At 37.0% G+C, this 24,386-nt stretch overlaps 1 protein-coding gene across 2 annotated transcripts in view; it reads left to right on the top strand.

Annotated features, from left to right (window-relative positions):
• Positions 1-16,803, top strand: part of LOC102236485 (zinc finger protein 385A) — a 44,049-nt gene extending 27,246 nt beyond the window's left edge. For both annotated transcript variants that reach the window (XM_023325582.1, XM_014469061.2), the window contains exons 3-8: positions 2,139-2,249; positions 12,693-12,873; positions 13,323-13,631; positions 15,238-15,425; positions 15,510-15,596; positions 15,698-16,803. In XM_023325582.1, coding sequence (XP_023181350.1) covers positions 2,139-2,249; positions 12,693-12,873; positions 13,323-13,631; positions 15,238-15,425; positions 15,510-15,596; positions 15,698-15,919 — 1,098 coding nt within the window. In that variant the 3' untranslated portion in view covers positions 15,920-16,803. The remainder of the gene's footprint in view (positions 1-2,138; positions 2,250-12,692; positions 12,874-13,322; positions 13,632-15,237; positions 15,426-15,509; positions 15,597-15,697) is intronic.
• The last annotated feature ends 7,583 nt before the right edge of the window (positions 16,804-24,386 follow it).

Below are 24,386 nucleotides of genomic sequence, written 5' to 3'. Positions count from 1 at the left end.
TAGCTTCTAATTAAAAGGAAACTGACTTTCTTAATTGTCATCCAAATGAGTTTCACTACTTCAATTAGAAAGCAACTAATCTCAAGATGACACAATGAAAATGTAATCCTAAAATGCGACATTTTTCGATGATCTCACAAACTGAATTACTCTAGAGTTTTTTCTAAAGAGATCAAAGAGGAGAATAAGGCAAAATGCCAAAAATCTGGATTGTTACCTAAAGAACAGGCTGAGGATGACTAAATCTTTAACCTTTAATTTAGAATTTACAACAATTAAAGCTAAGTAATGTCAACCAATCCAAGCACCACGTAGTGAAAAATACGAAACAAAGCGAACAGCACAGAGTGCAGGTGCAACAAAAGCTCCAGTGTATGAGAGAGTGAAAGAGGAGACAGGGAGTAGATAAAATAAGTTAATGAGGTCGTAACAGTGGGGACAGGTGCACAGATGGAGATTCTGACGAGAACAGGTGGCCAAAGAAGTGCAGTGAAGAGATGCAACGCGGGAAACATCAATCAGACTGTGGACAAAAGTAAGAAACAGAGTATGTGTTTCATTGTTCCCCGCTTGCACCTACAAAACCTGCATAAAGAACATGAATGCAGCAGCAATTTCTTACAAAAGTGTTCAGAGTGAATTTAACTTTTTGGTGCAGATCGACATGGTTGCATCGTCCCCACAGTGGAACAGGGTGGCGTCAGCATCCTGATGTTCAGATAAATACTTGAAATGGTAACACGAATGTTTCTTGTAAAATTACTATTCATGGATGCTCAGTGTTCAGTCTGATTGAGTTTGGCCCAGGAAAAAATGGGCAAAAACAGAACAAAACAGGTCTGCTCTGCATCCAGAACCAGAACCAAACATGGAGAAGCAGCATTCAGCTTCTATGCACCTGTAATCTGAAAGAAACTTCCAGAAAACTGCAAAAATGTTTAAACACCTGAATTCCTTTATATATCCTTTGTTTAGAGTTGGCTTTGATTAATAACTGGAACTGGAATGATTTTGTCTGTAGTAACTTGTCTTTATTTTCCTTTACTATGCCACAGCAATGTTCTTATTTTCCCTTTTCATGTTTTTATCCTGTGAAGCACTTTGAGTTGCTGCTGAAATGTGCTACATGAATTAACTAGTCTTCCATAAATAACAACTACATCAATAGATACCTTGAAGGTATCTGCAGTTTACTGAACCAATGTTCAAGATTTCAGACGAATTACAGAGCTCCTGATGCTGCCTGAGGCTTCGTGGTGTAAACGATCTAATATAGCAACATGCAGTCAGAGTGAGCCGGAGATGATAGGCTGAGTAAAACCTCAGTGTACTTTTGGCTGTTTGACCAAGGCAACACCCAGCGCTGTGGTGTTCAAACCCCACCAACAGGTCAGGGAGCTCAAATGAGTCGACTGAAAAAGAATGGCAGGAAAACCCTTCAATGAAAATAACAGGTCACATGTACAGTATGTGCTTCATTTAGAAATGACTGGGTTAGATGCTTTAATTTGAGGTTATAGCACAATGTTTTAAATATGGAATATATAAAAAATGTGCATGTCTTTACATTTTTAGATTTTTTTTCATTCCACTGTTGATTTTTTGCACTTTCTATCCACTTTTCTCATAATTTCAGTCACAAAACTGCATTTTATTTGACTATTGTTCAACTCTATTTTTTTTAAGAAGAATTCACACATGTTGTGTGCTCTATTACTTTGTATCTTTGTATTTTTATGATGCAAAGCACTATGAAATGCTTCCTTGCTGAAATGTGCTATACAAATAAAATTAGGTTTTGGATTTGATTTTGACAATAAAATGAAAATTAAATGTTTGGTACATAAATCAATATCACCAAGAACTGTTTGTGGTCAGGAGCTTGTAATCAGGGCTCTCTGACCCTGATGTGAATGAAAAAGATTGTTGACGTTAAATCACGGATCGATCTCCAGCTCTCTGTTAGACGTTGTCTTGCTGCAGCTTCCCCTGTCATTCACCTTCACTCTTTCAACTCCCATCCACATTTCCTCAGTGGAAGCCTTGCATGCTCCATAGGAGGGATGAACAACGCCGCCGTCTGAATTTGCCATGTGCTGCTGAATGTTTGATGCGACCTCTGGCTCGTCTCTCCTCAGATGGACCCGGTCCAGAAGGCTGTGATGACGCACACCTTCGGGCCGCCTATTGTGAAAACAAAGAGGCCGATAATCTCCTGCAACGTTTGTCAAATACGCTTCAACTCAGAGGTATGAAAGTTTGCACTGTCCACAGAGCCCTGCAGAAGTATTCACACTGTTTAAGCTTTTCTAACTTTGTCACAATAAAACCACAAACGTATGTTTAATAATGATTTTATCTGGAAGACCAAGCCAAAGTAGTGCATAATTTTTTAGTTATCTTGTATGCAAAAGAAAAAGTATGAAATGCATTTGCACTCAAATGTTCCTCAGTTAAAAAAAAAAACAAACTGCAGAACTTTTTACTGCATCTCTACCACATCTAGGGACTGAAACTTTAATTCACTCTCATTTGCAAAATAGCTGAAGCTACATTAGATTGGATTCCCTTAAATTCAACTCTTTCCACATTGCCTGTATTGGATTTAGTTCTGGACTGGATCAAAACTTTCCTGTTGAAAGTTTTGATCCATCCACGTCAACACACATCCTGTGTGTTCAGCATCCATCCCTGAACACACAAATACCCTGTATGTTCAGGGTATTTTCCACGCTAGAAGGTTTTTTTGTAGACTTTATTTCAGAGGTTTGTTGAAGAAAAGCATTCTCACAGCATTACCTTCCATGTTTTACCTCATGCGTGGTTGGACTATAGGATTGGTTGTGACACAAACGGTATTTTGCATGTAGGCTATTATGTTTTAACGAGGCCTATAAAAACCATGCAAACTGGCAATAAAAACTTAATTTAAAAGTTCTTAAAATACGTTTTTTTCATTATGGGGTCTATATTTACGTGCATGAGGTGATGCTATATTTATTGTTTGCTTATGCTCACCAAATGCTTGGCTAACTTCAGATATCTGAGGACATCAGGCTAAGAGTTTGGAATAATTAATAATATCCAGATGGCATTGCTGCATGAAAAAGAGAAGTTGTTTTCAAAATAAACATTACGTCACATTTGTAAATGGCTAAAAATAATAATTAAAACAATATCTCAGAAGTGCTGAAATCATTTGCATTTAGAGAAGACAGGATGACGAGAATTTGTCCTGTATGAAACAATGATTCAAGGCATTCAATTTAATTTTTAGTTGTCAGGATGTTTATTTTTTGAAAATGGTTAGCTGTACTTGAAGGAAGAAGAGTTGCTGAACATTCACAGGTGGGCCAACATGTAAGGATGCCATGAAAACCAATATTTTTCCAAATCCTTTTAGGGTCACTGCACCAGAGCTCCATTTTTTTAAATGTTGACCTAAAGCATGAATTCTCATAATCCTGTGTAGGTCGCTGACTGACAGCACAGACGGGGAAAGTGAAAAGTCTTTCTCAGTTCTAATTTTAGCTTGTTGCGTTGGGGAGAGTAGAAGGACAGAAATCCATGCTTGCTTAACTTACTCCAACGTCTGGGAGGAGCTTTCCTTTGGTCGACAAGTGGCATCAGCATGTAATGTAGAGGGAGATATAGTTAGGCAAACAAGGAACTGATTGGTTTACATATTTCAGAGGCTCTACATTAGAGTATCTCCAGCGGCGCTTGACTTTAGAAACATTTCCTAAAGAGTTCATTTCAAATGTGTGAATATGACAGTATTTGTGGGATGTTATGATGGGATTTTAATGGACTGTAAGATGTTTGAGGGTTGGTGTGAAGCAGGAGGAGGAACCACAGCTCGTCCTCTAGGTCACCCCGGTGCTGATCAAGCACATTTTCTGCCTTTCAGTTTTGACAGGCAGGGCTTTGCTAACACGAGGCAGAGGCACTGAAACTAAAGAGGCCTGAAGTCATGAAACTTTAGATGAAAGATCCGAGTATCCCCATTAAGGAGGCAGCAGCGTTAACTGAAGATGAAAAGCAAATAACTCGTAACGCAAGGCTCCAAAACCTACTGCTTGACATGACTGACATGAGCTGAGTCCACTGTACTGTTTATAGAGCGTAATGTTAGTGGTCACATGTAAAGAGGGGACGCTTCATGTTCTTCACTGCACTTCTTTACATGACAAAAACTGATTTTGTAAAAGCAAATTCTTGATTAGCACAGAACTTTTGATCAAAGTCTTCATGTTTCTTTCAGAAGACAATACTGTAATTTAACATGCTCTAAAGATTTGAATGTGACAGTACCTTTAAAGGGGACCTATGACATTTTGCATGTTTGTATACTTTTGTTTGGGTCTCGACTGCTTCCAAAAACAACCCAAGTGCTTAAAATCAACACTCAGTCATTTTTAGGAATTAAGTTATATCTGGAAAAAATTTGTCTTTTCCAAAACGTTTTATTAAGTCACAATCGACAGGCGCTGTGCCGTTACTTAGCAACCCCAGCTGAGCCCAGCCTGTCACCTAGCAACCCAAGCAGAGCTCCAAGACATTTGATGAGCTGGTTTTACCTCTGTACAAAAGCTGTTGGAAAAGACAAGTGTTTTGTTGGTGACCTACCATCCAGAAACCACTTGCTGCATTCATGTTGGTTGTGCAGGAGGCTGTACTTCTGCTTTTCAAAGATGTACGGCTGTTTAATTGTGCATCTAATTGCAACTATTTCCATGTGTGAGTGTAAACGTTGAGTCCGGGGTGTGGCCAGTTGCATGTTATTTTGATTTAAAGTAATAAGAGGTCCTAAAATAGTTCATTATGAAATTTCAAATGTGATGAACATGATTTGTTCAGCCCTCAATATAACCTGTTCAAGGAAGCATAATAACGCACCTTTAAGACCTATAAGGGAATAGTTAAGATTTTCTAATGTGAGGTTCTAAGCAGTAAGTATCTTACCTGCAGTAACTCTTTTAGGGTCTTTACTTAGTATAGATCCAGATTTGTTGGCGCCAAATGCAGAAGCATATAGCTAGTCTGATTGGGACCAAGACCAAAGTAGACTGATCGGTCCAGTTTCAAGAACAACATGGCGGTTTATCTAAACGTTATTTTGTGAAATCATTACCACATTTGTATTTGGTTCCCAGTCTGCTGAAATCAATAGGACAAAAGAAGCACAGACGCCATTAAAAGATCACAAAAACAGATTCCCTCAACACCTTGGCTTCACCTAGAAGTAAAATATTTGAATCATCATAACAGAGAGTTAGTTTTTTGTTCTCCGTGTCAATGGTTCTTTACCAAAAATACCACTAGAAGTAAGGTAAAGGCTCTTCTGTCTTGGTTTGACAACTACGACTTTAAGAGATGGAAACATCTTGTGTTTATTATTTGTTACAGTAACATTTAACCTTAGCATGAACAGGGATCAAACCTAAAATACAGCTCTGGCTAGAAATAGGACTCTTTTCTTGGGGTCAAATGTGAAGAATTTGTCCTCTAAACTCAGTTGTGTGTAAAATGAAGCTTAGCCCTGTTCTCTCTTTAAGGAGCCATCAATTATGTTTCCCTCTTGTGCAGACCTGCATGATCTCACATAATCTACAAGAGTCTGGTGTTCTTGACAGGAGAGTATTTTTATTCACACCAGCACTTTTATATTTACATTCTTATCCATTGAGTTCACTTAGTACTCATGTATAAAACCTTGTGGGGGCTTTTCTGCTCTCTTGATGGCTGTGTGTGAAGTCTTAAAGCAGAGCACCTGTTCGTCCACGCTGCTCTCGTAACGCTGCGTGCAGCATCTGCTCTGCTGCAGCTCTACAGCTCCTTCCACAGTAACCTGAGAGACTGGGAACTTAAAGCACTGTGGACATTCTTTAATAATGAACGGACGCTCTGCTTTCAGTGCAGTTCTTGGCTTGCTCACTGTGGTGGGTGTTTGCAGCAGTTTAAAAGCAGATACACGCCTTATTTTTCATCAGGGCATCTTCATGGCGTTAAATATTGAATACAAAACATGAAGATATTTTTGAGTTTGAAACATAAATAAATAATCAGAACTCACTTAGATGCTTAGGGGCATAATTTAGTTTAAAACCCACTTTCCTTCTGACACAGGATGGGCTTTTGAGTCACACCAAGAAAGCACGTTGATCTTAACACTGCATCACTAAAGACTATAACCGCAAACAGATGTCTGACTGTTTTCTAAACCTAAAAGTTTTTCAAATGGGAATATATAAAATTGATGCATGTCTGTTTATTTTTGGCACAGAAAAAGGATATAGGAAGAATTTTTGCAGCAAAGATTAGTTCTTCTGGAAAAGTTTGTGACCTTTGTTGAAGTACAGGGAGGATGATTTCTCCTCAGTTGGTATGTTGGATGTAAGTGTAACAAAAAAACTAAAGTAATAGTTTGTGCTATGGCTACTACAGGTTGGGCAGGAAGTCAACAGCCAGACTATGAAGTGACAAAACCTGTTGTTTATAAAGTATAAACTCAATCAGATAAGAAAATGCTTTACCGTTTCTGTTTCCTTTGTCAGTACAAAACAGCTGCTGATTAATGCAGACTGCCTTATTAAACCAATCGATATCTGATTTCTCTAAATGCAAGTATTACCTGCAGTTATAACTCACTTTTTCTCTGTGTTTTTCTAAAGTGATAGAGAGAATATCAGACAATGCAGTCAAAACATTTCTCCTTCTCGTCTGTCTGCCATATGCAGCACCATCATTCCCACATTCATGCACCATTAGCTTGAAATGACAAGTTACAGTAAAAATAAAACCTGTTGGACTTGGGGTGGTGTGACAGAATATTTCCTAGTCATTGGCAATACTGACAGCTGCTACACTGGAAATAAACCCTGGTGAGTAAAACTTGGACTGATTAGCCTTTTGGCTGAAGAGGCTAATCAGTTGTTTGTAGAAATTAAAGAGCTGAAGCCGGACTGCCTTTAGATGAAACATGCATCTCAGTCCTTAGCACAAATTACAACACTGACCAGAATGCTGCCAGACTTTTATTATTTTAAATTAGTTTTTGTCACAAGGCGTCAGTCAGATGGAGCTCTGCTAAATCAGCAAGGTGCTGGTTTGATAGATCTCCAAGCGACCACTATATTTCCCTTTTGTTAATTCATTCGATTGTGAGGTTTCAAACATAACACCACTTCTTATCAACTTGGCTCCTTTGTGCTTATGACCAAATTCATAACAATTAATATAAATATTAGAAGAGACATTGCTGAGCGGCTGAAAAACAAAACTTGCACAACTGGTAATGCCTGCTCTTTGATGTGTATTCACATGTTGTGTTGATGTAAACAGAAGTATTGGCTGCAAGAGGTCAATTGCTTAAGCGAGGCATTTGAGAGGCAGGTGCTTTACCCGCATGTGTTGTAATTATAACACTGCAATTCATTGCAGGCCACAGAGGACAGATTAGCCTGCTAGTGTTGAGCTCAGCTCTGCTGCAAGGTTGACGTCACAGTGTGCTGCATTAGCCATCGTCACCGCCGCCGTGCCACGCCGGACTCCTCTCTCTCATCCCTTCTGCTCTCTTCCCGGTCTGCTCCGGCTGCCATGTTTCACTGCCTGTTTGATAATGTTTTAATTTCCCTCATCAGTTTTCGTCTTACTGCCTCTCCCTTTGTGAGGGTCCGCATTGTGCACCATCTCCGTCTCTCCCGCTCTTGAGCTGCTTTCCACCCCCTCTTCCTGTCGCCGCTGCTCGTCTTCAGCGCAGTAGATTTGGCTCCTCAGCCGGCTCTATCTGCTTTCTGCGCTTTTGTCGCTTTGGAGATAAAACATCAAAGCACATCCTGCTTAGCAAGAAAAAGGATTTTAGTAACATTTTCTCGCTCTCATTTTCTCCTTAAATCCCTTTTCTTGTTCCTGAGTCGTTTAAATATTCCTTTGCATGGCTCTGTCTGGCATGTGACAGAGCTGGAAAATAATGTCATATTTTGTCCCATTTAGATTTTATTAACATCGTCACTGAGGACATCAGTTGATTACGTTGCATCTAATTTCTAATGTATGATTTCATTAACCTGCAAATGAAGGTCATTAGTAAGAGCAGGACTGAATCTGCCATCTTCAAAAACAAATTATTTATGTGTGCAAACATCCTCATATTGCTCTGCTTGAATTTGACTCATTTGTGGAAATAAAATCTGGTGTTATTGTACAGCTTGACTTTACCTTGTCCCCATTCAGTTCTCCATGCAACAATTAATGGCCTTGTTCACAAATTAAAAAGTGCTTTTCAGTGCTGGATAACTCAGTACTTACTGAAAACCTCTAGAACCGATTTGCAAAAGTTTTCAACAATACAATTTATCTGAAGCAAAGTGAATACTCAAGCTTTTTACCAAGTTTAAGGTTAGATATTTTAGAAATGTAATTAAATTTGACTCGCTTGTAATCTCTTTGCATCAACAAAAACATCAAAAAACTTCTAATTTATCTGCCAAGGTTTTATTCATCATCAAAAATGGTTGCTTGAGCAAAGGTCAGTGTTAGTTTCTTCATACGTTGTACAATATATGTGGAAGGACAGTACTCTGCTTTTCAATCTTTTTTTCCAGTCACTAAAGGTCATTAAAGATTCATGATGTGTGAGTGAGCTCCAGTGCTGTTATGCCACCTAAAGAGCTGATTCAGACTCAGCAGCTTCACCTGTCCTCTCCGTGGCCATGAACTGTCTGACTAAGCAGATCATGCTAGGATGAAGCAAATTTCGTTCCCAAATCAGCCTGTGTGCCACAGGCTCAGTTAGATTGAAACAACTCAGAGGAGAAGCTGGATGAGACTAAAATTAGGGAATAATATTATGCCATAAAAATTAGAAGGAGACCTTTTCAATTGGTCTGACTGCAGAGCGTCATCTGATTATTTGTTTTGGTCTGAAAATCTGTTTAAATATGGATGAGCAGAAGCTCAACTTGCTGGGATTTGACTAATTCATTATTTCAAAATGCTGTGAACGGTGAACTGAATCTGTTCAATAAGTGTCAGAATCATATTTTGCCCTAATAATTGCACATTGGTGGATAATGCTGGCTTCATGTTAAGGAAAAAATACGCTTACCTGGCTGCAGAATGTGAACTAACACAAAAAAACACAACGCTTTAAATGCAGGAGAAAATGAATATCGGTTATTTTCTCCTCTGTAGATTTTGCATGTTGAGACGCAGGCCTTCGTGGGTTTGGCTAATTGCAGGGCTTCAGCGAACAGAAGCTGGGGGGAGTAGAGTTACTCTAGCAGAGCTATATCTGCCTATCTGTCATCGCCAATCAGGATGAAGGCTACATTGGTAGCCATCACTGGTAGTTAATACCTCAGACTTACGGAGGCATCTTGGACACATCCCACATGTCCTCCTTCCTTAGAGTCCCCAACACCTTTGACATGTTTTATTTGGGTCCCTGACTTGTGTAATGGATAAAATAGGAAACAAGTATAACTGTATGTGTTGTCAGGCAGAAAGTGAGAGTGTGAAGGTGTGTGATTCTGCTGTGTGACAGAATTGAGATTTAAGTCAGAACAAAATAAGCCTTACTTTAAACTCACCAAACAACAGTGATTTGTTTTTTGACTAAAAACTCACTAAAGGTTTCTTAGACTTTAGTGACTTCCATCGATTCAAGTCACGCTGTCAGGCCAGAACAGATCGCCATTCTCACCAGACAGACAGACGAACACAATCACGCCGTAGGAGGAAACCAGAGACACTCTAATTTTAACCAGAAACCGGCTTACTGTGAAGAAGCTCTACTAACCGCAGCACAACTGTGAGGCACTACAGAAACCACAACTTCAACTTATTTGCCACAACAAATACATTTTCTTATGCCATCATGACGGGATATGGTTGAAAGTAAAGCTAGTCACATACTCTTGAACTTCTTGACATTTTGTCAGGTTACAACCACAAACATAAATGTTTCAAATATGTACTACGTTGGAAAAATGTTTATTTGATTATGTTGGTTTGATTTATCTGTTTTTGACCTTGTTTTTCTATACATAGTCTATTTTCAGAATAATGTTACATATTGATGATTGATGTGAAACTTATACATTGCATCATTTACAGTATGTAGAAAGAATTAGTTCCTATTCAGACCAGAACTGTCTGCAAAAACACCCACCTTACATCCATGCAACAAGCATAGGAAATATATTTAAGATTTGTTCCTTTGTCAAAACAATTCTCTAGTTGCAGCAAGTGATGTTTCTAAAAGTATTTATTCAAGTTTTCTGAATACAGATTCAGACTCTAAATTTGTATTTATAAGATCTGTTGAAAATAATGTTTCTTTTTATGAAATATTTATGCACTACCTTGTATTGTTTTCTTACATAAAATCCCATCAAAATACTTTAAAGCTTGTGGAAATAATGTGGAAAATTTTGAAAAAGTGTAAGCACTACGAAAACTTTACTTTCCAGAACATTGAATTGAAAAAACGTGAACTTTATGTAACAGTGTTGCTGTATGAAACAAACAAATCATTTATGACAAAAACCAATTTCCACTTCACAAACTTTCATATTATCACCAGTTTTTTTGTTGTTGTTTTTTTACGTTTTGGCATGAACCTCTTTTGCATCTTTTGCACTGGCAGTCGGATTCCGACTGCTGCTGGCAGAACCCATTTTAGATAATCTCGGCACTCAATAATAATCATTAACTGTGGTTTGGTGGCAAAGGAGGACATAAAAATTCAGAAGCTGATCCTCACTGGCAGCCTCATCAGCACATCATGCCAGCTTGGCTGCGCCGTCACCAGAGGGACGCTCAAACCGAGGAATAACTCGGTGCCTGCAGTGGACAAAAACAGGGTTCACAGGAGGTCACAATGAAAAATCTGATTTTCTTCCCCCTGTTGTTTAAATGCATCAAACTCCCACCATTTTCAGTGCACAAAAGCATCAACCCACAGCAGGCACTTTGAAGCACTTTGTTGAGTTTAACAAAAATTTGATAAAGGTTACAAACAAAGATTGTGAACCATAAAACAGAAGAGTGTTTTGATTCCTTCCTTTTCTGTGAGATTTAAAACTATTACCTCAAACAAAGAGCTACAGCTGAAACAGAGAAAAAATAAGCTAAAACCTATTTTTTTTTCTCTAGTAATAGTATCTAGAAGAACTGGTGTTGATCGGTACATCTTTAGTTGGAAAATAGAAACACTTTGATTAGTAGAAGACGATTAGATTTCCACGTTTTTATTTGTTTTAAAATCAAATGTTTGTATCAAATCTTCACACCTCCACATTGTTGCAGTTTTATTTCTCATGTCTTGATTTTCCTTGTGTTTCTGCCTCCAGTTTTTCAGCCAATCTGTTTTTTGCAGACATATTGCATTATCTCTACAGTCATGCAGCAATTTTTTTGTTTTGTTTTGTTTTGTTCTGTATCATCGTGACTGAAACTGTTTTTTGGACAGGATTGTTTCTGGTGGTTCCTCTCCTTGTTCCTGACTAAGACCTCACATGTCTTCTTTAGTGCAATTTCATTTTCTGAACCAAAGGTTTTAAATTTATTTGTATTTTATGAAGACCACATATTTCTACCTGTTTCTGAGCCTTTTGTTTGAGTCTCATGCAGAGAAACACAATCCAGCTGTTCATTATAAACGAATTCAATTGTAATTATCCCTCTTTTAAAGCAAATATATTTTGAATACAACTGATTATTTTTACCCTTAAATAATTTTTTGTTATTTTGAATTTCATAAAATTAGTAATTATGGTGTGTATAATCCTGACGGCTGCTTTTTCTTAAGAGTAAAAAATGCAATGTTTCGATTTTGCAAAATGTGTGGAAAACAGTCACAGGTGGAGAAATATAAAATAATGCAAACATTTCTTCTTATTATTTATTATTCATATTTCTAAAGAAACAAACCATATTGACTTTTACAGTAATAACAATACTGTAAATCATTATGGATAGACTTAATCAGCATAATAAAATAAACACTAAAATTTTATTTTAGCAGAATATTATCTTTTTGTCATTCTGAACTTTATTGAGTGTAACAGCTGGTTAATTAATCAGGCTGTCTGTGGACCAGATGTTTTCAAAACTAAAAGCAGATGTGTCTATTCAGCCTGGGTTCTAAATGGAGTTCACATTTTTATTGTTTAAAGATTTTTACTTCTAATCTTACCATTACAAACTTTTACATGCTCTTTTTACATTTTATTTTATTGCTGTTTAGACTATTAGTGCTCATGGTGAGTACAATTATATAGTTTTTTATATTCTAGATTGCTACTTATATGTGTTTTTGTATGTATGTGTACAAAAGTGTCTTCAACCTTTGTGCTTTTATCAGTTTTATTTGATCATTTTATCATCTAAAAATATTAATAAATTGCCAATAATTTCTCACTAATCTACATCAAAAGTGACAAGAGAGTTGCAACCTTCTTTCAGCCAGCTGACCAGAAGAGTGCAGCAGTGTCATTAAGAATGAATTTAGGTGCATCATAGTAGTATGATGGAAAGTCTTTAGTTTTTACAACCATAACTTTTGGCTGAGGTGTAATCCAGTTCAATCTGTGTGTCTGGTGAATGTTGATGTCAAAAAAAGAAGCTAAATAATAATTAAAATACGTAATGCAATAATGTCATGTACTGTATATGTATTTGCCCAGAGTCAAGCAGAGGCGCACTATAAAGGGAACCGCCATGCTCGAAGGGTGAAGGGCATTGAGACGTCTAAGACATCACGTCTCCATGACGGAGACAAACAGCAACCTCAGCCTCCATCCTCGCCCTCCCCACCCGGCCTCACGCCGTCCAGCCCGATATCTGATCCTAATCCCAACAAGCGGGGTAAGACTGTCACCTAAATCATGGAAAGTGATAGAAAAATTGGTCAAAAATCAAATAATCTGTTGAACGAAGTGAATATTTATGTCACTCATTTTAAAAATTCAGCTCAGTGGCTATTTGTTTTACAAATAATTTATGTTATTGGTTTTATTTTTACCTGCCATAGAAATCTTTGGTTACGCAATGAGTCCCGGAAACAAACCCCGCCAAGCTCCATCATGTAAACATGTCCTGTCACAGTGGGTTGGTCAGACCTGCTGTTTGCATATCCAGCTGGAGTCTCACTGCAGTCTGTTTGACCTCAGGGAAACGGCAAGCGCAGCACTGCTACTGGAGGCATTGCGTGTTTTATTTTAGACTTTTATATCACGTCTGGATCATCGCCGTATGACTCATGCTTGGTTTTCGATAAATAATTCATTGACCAGAAATATTTCTGTTGCTTACAGATGATCCTCAGTCCTGCCCCAGCCTGAAAGATTCACCCTTGACCCCTAACCACCTCCCAACAACTCAGATGAACTCAGCAGACGCAGAGTCGTCTGTCGGCACACCTCTGCCATCCTCTCCCTCCTCCTCGGCAACACTCAGCAGCTCCACTGGGGACCCAGCAGCGGCCGCTCTACCTGACACCCCCTCCCCAGCACCAAGCCCGTCTTCAGGAGAGTCAGAGGAAGAAAAAGCCAAAAAGCTGCTCTACTGCTCTCTCTGCAAAGTAGCTGTTAATTCCCTTTCACAGCTGGAGGCGCATAACAAAGGTTGGTCCAATCTGCAGGAACTTGAGTAGATCACAGAGAAAACTGTGGGAACTTAACCTCTTCAAAATGCAAGTTCAGAGCTCTTAGAAGCAAATAGAAAACCGATAAAAGTGTTTCAGTGCCTCTTGATGTGAAATTCCGAAATGAATAAAAATCCCATAACACACTCAATAAATAAGATGTGTCCTGGTGAGGCTCAGTTCAACCCAAACCTGCCTTTTGGAAGAAAAAAAACAACAACCATTAATCACATATTAAGCATACTTTGATCAATCCTACATTTATGTATTAAAGGTACAGTGTGAAAAAATTTACAACGTTTTTGTTCTTATTCGTTAAAACACAAAACCACAAGGCAAAAAGAAAAACGCTGCACACAAAAATGTTGTAAGCAGACAAAACAGAATCAAAAACCTACAATAGAAACAAACACAAATGAAAAATGCTTCTTCAGGTCTGGAGTACTTTGCAGGATTTCATACCTGCTGTTGTTTTTACTAATTGCAGCCTTTCTGCTCTTCCTCTTATTTCGTATGTTGCAACATTTTGTTTGTGATTGCATCGTTTTTTGTTTGCAGCATTTTTCTGTTGCATCTGTTTTTGTATCATTCATGTGTTTGCAGCTCATTTTGCCATCTGCTTTGCATTTACAGCTGTTCGCTGTGGGTTTCAGTTTGTGCTGGACGTTGGCCACCTTAGAAAATCACCACAATTAACAGAAAGAAAGGCTTGAAAATTTCAGTTTTTCTGTCTATCTATACAAAGTGTTGCACTTTGTGAATTTTCTTTTGGGAATAAAGTTAATTTTTCAATAATATTCTGATCTATTGAACATTAAAATTTAAAACTAAACTCAGTCACTTGGCATATTGAGACGAACAATCTCACATCTAAAACCCGACTCTTCCATCCTCTGCAGTTTCATTCATTTCAGCTGTAACCCTCGAGGTTTCCTCAGCTATAATAGAAACAATTTAACCTCGTACCACTTGAAGGGCTTTTTAATCTCATGAGTTTAAGAAATTATTGCAGGAGTCAAAACTGTAATGTTTCATTATAAATGGAAAGCAAGGACAAGTGGCATGGAGTACAAAATCCAGGGTTTGTTTGCAACTTTTACTATTAGTGTGAATTTAACTTCTGAGTTTTATTTCTCTTAAAAAACAATCTGTAAACAAATTGTTTCACAATAGAAAAGTGAAACAATTTTTCTCTATAAGTATTTCATACTGTTCTTCAAAATTATTGGCACTCCTGATAAAGATTAAGTCAAAAGAAAAAGAGTCATAAACCAAACAGTAAAAGATCAATTTCCTCAAATTAATTTTATAGATATTATTGGGGTAAAAAATAGTTGTAGCTCCAGACATGTTTGTGTTTTTCCCTCACCGAATAAATGTACAAAATATATCCTGGAAATTTCTAGCTATTTCAGTGAAATTAAAGATAAATAATTTTGCTGAAAAAAGCAAAGATGTTTTAAGAAATTATCACATTTCTGAGATTGTTATAAAAAACAAGATCATTCTAAAACTAAATTATGTTGCTCTAAGTTGAAAGCATTGCTACGTATGACCTTTCAGCCAAATGATCTCTTCTTTAACAGGAACCAAACACAAAACTATCCTGGAGGCTCGAAGTGGACTGGGACCCATCAAAGCATACCCTCGCCTGGGTCCCAAACCCAGCCCTGATCAGGGAGGCGAGCTCTCCTCTGATCCAAACACTCAGGAACGCACCTTCCACTGTGAGATATGCAACGTCAGAGTCAACTCTGAGCTGCAGCTTAAACAGGTAAAAACACTCAAAACGAAGAGCTCATGATGAGAGATGGCTTCATAAAAACGTATCCGTGTTCTTTGGTCTGTGGTGTTGCAGCATATATCGAGCAGAAGGCATCGGGACGGAGTTGCGGGTAAACCTAATCCTCTTCTCAGTCGGCACAAGAAGCGCACAGACTTTATGGTAAATGTTTATGGTGTCTTATAATGTTCCTGCTGCTGATCGGGGTTTATTTTCAAATGTAGTTAACGAGTCATCCTCCTTTTTTCTGAACTTTCTCAAAGGAACTTCCAAAAACTCTAGGGCCTGGACTTTTACCCAGTCCTCTGGCTGTCGCCGCAGTGATGGCGGCAGCAGCGTCGTCAAACCAACTGGCCCTACGGCCTCCTGGGCCGACTTCCCACCCTCACCCACACCTGCTACAGGGAACGCCCCTCAGCCTGCTGAGGCCAGCCCCGGGTCCCATCCGCACCACACACGGGCCCATCCTCTTCACTCCGTACTAACGGTGAACGAATGGAGAAGAATCAGCAAGAAGCACACTGTGAACTGGAGGCAATCATGTGCCATTGAGAGCCAAACTGGCTGGTCTGGCTGCACTTTTTTTATTTATAGAAGATATAAATATTACTCCTCATTGTGTTGAGATGTTTCTATCCTCTCGAGTTTTCCTTTAACACCTGAGTATCAGCTGGTGATCAAAATCTACGAGCCGATCGTTTGAAGAGGACGTCTTCGAGTCTGCAGCTAGATGTCTTCAACTCTTACACAAGTGTCCAAATACATTCATGCTTCTTGAAGTTTTTTAACCGTTTCACTGGGATTTTATGTGACGGACCAACACAACGTTCACAAAATATCACAAAAAAGAAATCTGAAAACGGTAGTGTTCATTTGTTTTCAGCCCCTCAAAGTAAAAATGTCCAGAACTACATTCTGTCGCCGTTTTTCTATCAACTTTTTAAATAAAGAAACTCAAATCTTTGCTCGATCTTATAGAGCCCAATCTCAGTCAGACTGGAGCAGCTGTACGTTTCTCACTGCAGAAATGAAATTTGAAACTAAAGAAACTAAAACTAAATCTGAGTCGGTCAGATTTAGTTCTGGACTTTGCACCATCACCACTCGCTGTTATTTTGCTGTATTTTGGCATCAATCTGATACCAGGTAAATACAGGGCCAGTACCGCTGATACAAATACCGATATTAATTATTTAAGCATGACAACATCAAACTTTTGTGGTTTTTCCTTTGAATTATTTTGTTAATTCAAAACAAACAATTCTAGGACAGAATTTAGATAAAGTATGTTGGTGTCTACAAAATACTTTAATAACATATTTACGTGATGAGAAGAAACATTGAAAAATCAAAACAAATTTGTGTGCAGTTTTCTAAATAAAGTGCAAAAAAAATATCAATTGAGAGCAAATTGAAGAAAAATAAATTAAGGTAGAATTGAGAATCTACAGCACAAAAATAAAATAAAATTTCAAGAGGGAATCTGAAACTAAAGGATCAATCTTATCCTGCATGTATCAATCCAATACTCATACCACTTTGGTATTGATATTATCAATATTTTACACCCACCTGTACAGTATTCAGCAACTCTGGCCAGATTTTCAGTCTCTTCCCAAGAAAATTGTTCACACACAATGATGCTGCCACCACCATGTTTCACAGTGGTGATGATGTAATCTGGATCATATAATTTGGATCAGTCATTTTCTTCCACACAAAGTTCAATTTGGCCTCATCAGATCAGAGCGCCTTCTTCACTGTGCTTATTGTGTCACCTATGTAGATTTTTAGCAGACTACAAATTTGACTTCTTTTGACTTTCTTTCAGCAAAATTTCTCAGTTGACGCTCTCTAACAGAACTTATTAAGGCAATTGGTCGCTCTTAACTTTCTTTAGGAGTATCGGGGTAAAGTGGCTCAAAGACAAACGCACCATCTTCTTTTTTTTTTTTTAGAAATCTTTTGCATAAACAAGTTTTAAAAACTTAAATAATCTGAATAACCACTTTGTGTTGGTCTATCACTTATAAACCCAAGAAAAAAACACACATAATGTTCAAAGAAGTTCAAGAGGTATTAATATTTTTGAGGCACTAAGAACCCATGTGGCGGACTTAAAACCCTACCTCTCTTTTGTTTATTATGTTCATCTCTCTGCATTACAGTTTTACAGCAATTATATAATAAAAACACAGAATTAGATCTAGTACATGCGTCTGGAGTTAGCTGGACTCATGCCATAGCTGTCATCATAGGTTGGATTATACCACTGTAACGTTCTGCTCTTGTGGCTCATACAATTAGCAGATGACTCTGTGGTTTCTGTCTAGTCACCTGTTAATGGCTGACCTGTATTTGCCTCTGCGGGACACAAAAAAGAAGGAAAGGGGAAATAGCAAATGGTAGGACTTTATATTGCATTTTAAAGCTGAAGTGATATACATAGGAATTTGTAAAGAAGAAACTGCTGTTGCACTATGCAGATGTCAGTATTTGTTTTTTGTGTTATGTGTACAATGCAGTAAGGCTGGAGAAATTGCTAAAAGAAAGTCAATAATTTTTTTTTTTTTTTTTTTTACTCAATGAAGACGTTGTACTACCAATGAACTCTTCCTCAAACCATTCTGTCAGAAATCTTGCTGAGCGCACAGGGGCGCATTTCTGGTGTCGTTTTCTCATCCACTCCGCACAGAAGCTTCTTGAAATAAGTTTCACACTGTGAGCGCAGCAGGACGACAACTCATTCATGACTTCAATCGCCGGGCTTTCTAACGTGGGCACACAAACACAGAACCACCTTTCACCAGAAACGGCAGTGGAGGACACAGGAACCAGTAGGAGCAAAGACACCAGCAGCTAGGGACACACCCAGGACCACAAACACTGAAGAGAAGATGTATGCAAAGACAACTAAAGAAACCAAAAACGGTCACATTTTCGGATCGTATTGGACTTGGGTAGCAGTATTTTTTTCTGTGTACTCTGATCACCAAAAGTAACTATCAGAAGCTCTCAGTAAGGAATTGGGAATCATTGGAAGAAAAGTTTAGGAAACGGGAAACGTAGCAATACCGTAAGCACTTCTGTTACTTTTTTCTTGTCAACTGCAATAAAAAAGATGTAGAGAAATGTAATAAATGTTCCTTAGGAGAAGTGTATTGAAACTTTACTGTAAATGTAGGTTATTTAAAAGAAAACAAAAAAAAAAAACGATGAACTGTTCATGTTGGGGCTTCCTTATTGTTAGATTTAAACTATGAAATCATTAAACTGAGTTTATGGTTATAAGAAGTGTTGATTTCTGACTTATATTTCATTTCTAAACATTTTTATGCAAGTGCTTAATGTAACACATATAAATCATTATATATAAAGTAACAGACTAATTTAAATGAAAACTCAAAGGAAATCCATTAATCTCGTACCAGTGCTCTCTGTATTTTATGCTCTCCTTTAAAAGATGTTTCAAAAAGTCTTAAAATAAATTAATATTTAATTGCTCTAAGTTGTGATTTAAGCCCTAAATTATTCAAACTCCTGAGAGAAGAAGTGAGATTAAATAACAGATAAATTACTCAAAAAATGAAACAATGTGAAGGAGCATCAGTTTTGAAAAGTTAATATATCTATTTTAGTCAAGTTTTTATTTATTTTCTTCTTTGAGTCACAGTCTAATTTAATTGCCTCAAAGCATTTCTGGAGGAGGAGACATCAGGAAGAACCGACCGGCCAATCAGAGGCAGGCTATTAATAATAATTAATGTGAAAACAATGTCACATTTGACAAAAAAAAACTATTTAGACTGAAATAGAGGAAAAATTTCAATCATTGTTACTCCAGCCAAAATTCTGTTTTCATAGTTTCAAACTTATAATTATGGTTATTGAAAAAAAAGATTCACATTTAAGGTTTAATATTTTATTGACATTGTTATTTTGTGACATCACTAACTATAAAATATTTCTGTGCTAACTGAATTGGTGAATTGAGTTGTACTATGTTTTTTGTTCATATTTCTATTAGTAATTGTTGAGGGGCAGCAAGGCGTTAAATAAGTTTACATAGGTCAGTGGAGTAGACAAAACATTTGAAAAAATAAAATTGATAAGAAGTTAGAAAACTATATCATGAAAACTGTATATAATATTTGAAGAAGTCGCATTATCAGAGGATGAAATATTTTCAATGAATGAAACTACTTGTAGAAAGCTGTTCATCTTCTGACACTGTAAGGCAGTCAGACCCACCGCACTGTTTGTCCAAGCTGTCAGTAAAGAACATTAAAACAATAAAAAATAACTTCTGTGGCATACAGTTCCTTGATAGTATTACATTAAATTGCAATTTCTACAATTTAACCACAGGCAGGAGATAAGATTGCATGATTATACTTCTCCTTTTTTGCTCTTTTCAACAAGCATTTTGATTTATTTTTTTTTTTCCTTTTTATGATTCATGACAAGTTACAACATGTGTCAATGGATTGTAGTCAGTCATAAATGTACAGTTGACTCAGGAAGCAGCTCCAGTGGTACCTGGGATTTGTCATAAATGAATCAGGCAGCCAAACAGAGGAAGGACGTTCTCTTCTCTGCCTGCTGATCATCAGTCAAAACTTTGCTGGGCAACAAAGTCACAAAATGCAAAAACATAAAGCAGTATAAATAATCTAGCAATCCACTGTATGTATGTAGAACAGTGAGTTTGTGTGTGTATTGTAAATACTCAAATAAACGTCCTGCATTGTGCATTGTTTAAAAAAGTATTTATTTTGCTCTACGACAATATTTGTTGTGTAAAGAAATAAAGGAGTGTGCAGAGTACAAATATGCAGAACAGTTTAGAGGACCAGGATTGGTTAACGCTGCATGACATCCGTCAACTGAACAATTAAATAAATGTTTGTGCAACCCAAGGCGGTAGACATTTACTCCCTCTTACCTTGTCTTATTTATTTTTAATATTTCTGCTATGTTGGCAACGTTTTTCTTGACAACATAGCAAGAAAAACAAACTTTCTGCCTTTTTTTGCAACACTACAAGAGGCCCCATCAGGATGGTTTTAATGGGAACTAAAAGCTAAACAAATAAAACAAAGACACTGCAAAAACAGCAAAAATTCAAATCTTGTCTCAGTTGACTCTGAAAGCCATGCTGTTAAAAAGAATCAGCCAATAAAGCAAAAAATGTAAAATAAAACAACTTGGGAGGGTAAAAAAAAAAAAATAGGAGGAGTTGTTGCCGAAGTAGAAACAGTGAAAATCACCAACAGGTGGGGACATGTTCACAGGAGACGAGTGAGTTTGGAGGACAGAAGGAGGATAGACCAATAAACAGACTGGAAGCTGGAGAAAGACGACTCTCAACCAGTAATGGGAAATTTCTGCAGCTTCTTCATGTTATGATTATTCTCTGGGCAGCGTCCTGCACCGGGAAGGAGAGTTGGAGTCAAAGTTGGATTTAGGTTTAGATTTAGGGTTGGTCTGGATAATTTAATACGTACATTTTTCAGAAAGGAGGGATGTATGGAGTGTCGGAGTTATGGTTTGAAGGATGGATGGAATAAGGTTTGGCATTAGGGTTTAAGTTGGGGGTTTTTTTGCAGACTGAGCATAATGCAAGCAAATATTCCCAGAGGGATTTTTTGAAATCTGTAAAAAAAAAAAAAATTAAAAAAACATGCAAAATTTGAAATGAGCAAAAGTAGTTGAAGGATTTGACTGCAATTTAAAGTTTGAATGGCATTTCAAGTTGAAAATATGTAAAAGAGCGCAAAGTTTTTAGCAGAATTTCTCAGGAATGATTGGATATTTGATTAATTTCAATAATACCCAAGATGATCACAAAAAACTGAATATTTTATACTGTAGAAGATTTCAACAACACAAGACATGGTTATAATATCCTGAATGAGCAGAAAATGGTAAAAGTGTAATTGTTAAAAAAAAACATAAAGTTTGCAGAAGTAGTGAAATAAGTGTCCTAATAGTCCTAATAATATGGGACTCCATATTACTTTTTCCCAGATGCATTTTGTGACATCTCTTGACTTGTAAATAAGGTCGTTTTATATCATTTATAATTTGTATTCTCTCTGCAAAATATGGCTTTAGAGAAATGGACAATAGTAGTTCAAACACTTTGACCTCTGAAAAGCTGAGCATGTGCTAAAGACAGTAAATTTGTTCTGGACTTTTTTAAAATCCTGATTAATCAAACAAACGGATGGCGAACTCTTGTTCTGGGGAACAAAATAAACCTGTAAACTCTTGAATGTAAAACCGCAGTTGAAACACAACTTGCTATTAAAACTTGTAGAGGTCTTTGCCTCCATCTGGTGGTTGATATTGTTTTTATTTATTTATTGTGAATCGGATTAATAGGTCTTTGACTCTTCTTAATATTATTGGATGTAATATTTAATTTCTGATTTTTATCACCGTGCCTCTCCCAGAAAAAAAGTATTTTTATGCATATATGCATTTTTTTCAGTTTCTAAGTTTGTAAAAGGTTTTTCTCCAGACGCGTCTTTTGACAGCTAAATACTTTAGATTTTTTTAGTACTTTGTTGTATCGTTCAAATCGAACAAGAATAAATGTTGAGTTGTTTGCTTTAGTTTTCCGTTCAACCTGGAATCAGGTTTGCTCTGCAGAACAGAAAAAGAAAGAGTAGGTGAACTTTAATTTAATTTTGAATGCTCACCAAACGTTTTATGTAATACTGCTGCTTGATAAGTTTACATTCTGTTGAGTAAAATTCAGGCTAAAGTAAATAAGTAAATAATCACTGTGTCTGATGCAAACACTGTGTGCCATATGTATTTGCTGTTACTCAAATGCAGATATTTACACCGCTAGAGTATTCTCTGGAATATTACCTTTATTCTGATACCTGAACCAGTCAAATACACCTTGTTCTTCCTGAGATATATGAAATTCATTTTGGGGGTGTCGTTTTCGAGAACTGAACAAAAAAAATTTACAAAAAAAAAAAACAGAGCCTCTTTTTTTTTTTTTTTTTTTTTAAAGAGGCTCTGTTAATCTCTACACATTGTGCACTAAAGCATTTAATGACAAATAATTTTCAAAAAGTCTTAGCAAAACAGTAAGACAGTAGAGGTTTTGTGGTCGTAAAGTTAAACCACCACAACGTGGCGCGCGTCAGAGTTTGATTTGATCGTCATAGTGAATCATTACTATGACTTTATAAAACTACTGATGTGATCACAGGTTTGCTGTAAGACTGGATGAAACTGGTTTCATTTTATTCTATGTCCAGCAGCTGCTGGACATAGCTGCTGCTATGCAGCTATGTCCAGCATAGCTGCATAGCTAAATACTATGCAGCTAAATACTATGCAGCTAAATACTATGCAGCTAAATAGCTAAAATTTAAACGTTTAAACGTTTAAATGTTTAAACGTTTAAACGTTTAAACGTTTAAATGTTTACGTTTAAACATTTAAACGTTTAAACGTTTAAATGTGTTGAACTTCATAAAACGTTGTCTAGTTTGCAGCCATTGTGGTAACTATGAACTTCATTTGCTACATTTGCTTTGCTGTCTATTTTTATTTTTGACCCGTGTCTTTACAGGAAGGACTGTTTTAACCACACAATGACAGAAACAGGAAGGTCTTGTAGTTTATAATAACTAGTCTAAACCTGAAATGTGTACAATCAGATTCCAGCGGTTTGGTCTCCATTTGATATAAATTTGTGCTCTTTGACCTGCAAGGTAAAGTATTTTGGGTTTAATTATAACAATTATTTGAAACTCCATCACTGAAAACAAAATACAAGTTGTACTTGAGATTTTTTTCTGACAGCAGTTTTGAGATCCTGAATGTTCGCTCCTTGGTATTATAATTTGTATTCTTGCTGTTCTGATCATTTTAAAGTCTCTTATTGTGTCTCTCTTTCCCTTGTATAATCATCACTCCTCACTTTTCTCTGCTATATAAAGCAGATTTGGTATTTTGAGTCCTTTGTATGGACTTTAAGTGTTTTATTAATTTAATTTCCAGTTCAACAATCCTATTTGTTGTGTACATCTATTTTTTTTAGACTGTGAATCAGTAAGGTTTGATCAAATATCTAATATTATTGTTTACTAGTATTAAAGGCTAAAGAAGAATGCACAAAGATATTATATTTTGATGACATGTTAAAATCATCTCTGAACTATATATACATATATATTGTTGGGAAATTTAGATTTCTCTCCTAAATTTAGGGCGGAAGTAAAAAAAAACCCCTTTAATCATTTCCTCTTGTTGGGTCACTTCTGTATTGTGAAGTATCTGAGTTGGACTTACCAAGTTTACGAGTCAGTGTGATGGTCTACGTCAGACAAAATGGAAAAACATTTACAAATGTTGGGTCTTTGCTAAGTTATTCCATGGCAAGAGTTCAGAAGCCTTTTTTGAGGTCAGAGTTCAATTATAGTGTCTAGACTTTGATTCATCCACAACATGAACAGCAAGCGATTTCATGGAAGACTCCTGGACTTCTTACATTGGAGTTTCTGGGAATCTCAAGCTTAGTGGTGCAGATATTCTGACCTCCATATTTATAAAACTACGCAGCAGCTACATGAACACATATCAGGACTCAGCAGTTCGTCTACGTCTCAAAGACAGGGGATGTTGTTTTGTCGGAAACAGGAGGCAGACTTAAACATAGATGGCCTGAGGCTCCATCAATTTAACATCCTCAGCCAGAAGAAAACACCAAGTGGTTTCCCTGTTATTCAACCAAGTGACAGAAACTCTTCATGCATTGCTCTCCTAAAGACGCACCTTCAGGAGGGAATGACCGACAGTGACTCACAGAACAAACGAATGGTTCAGTGAATCATGTCACCTTTTAGCTCCCTTCAATTTAATTCATTTACATGATGCCAATTCACAGCAATTATCTCAAGGCACATAGAAAACATGACTATT

The sequence above is a fragment of the Xiphophorus maculatus genome, chromosome 20 (assembly GCF_002775205.1).
Source record: "Xiphophorus maculatus strain JP 163 A chromosome 20, X_maculatus-5.0-male, whole genome shotgun sequence".
Classification (NCBI taxonomy): Eukaryota; Metazoa; Chordata; class Actinopteri; order Cyprinodontiformes; family Poeciliidae; genus Xiphophorus; species Xiphophorus maculatus.
The sequence above is the reverse complement of the archived record's forward strand: the minus strand, read 5'-3'. Positions and strand labels throughout refer to the sequence as shown.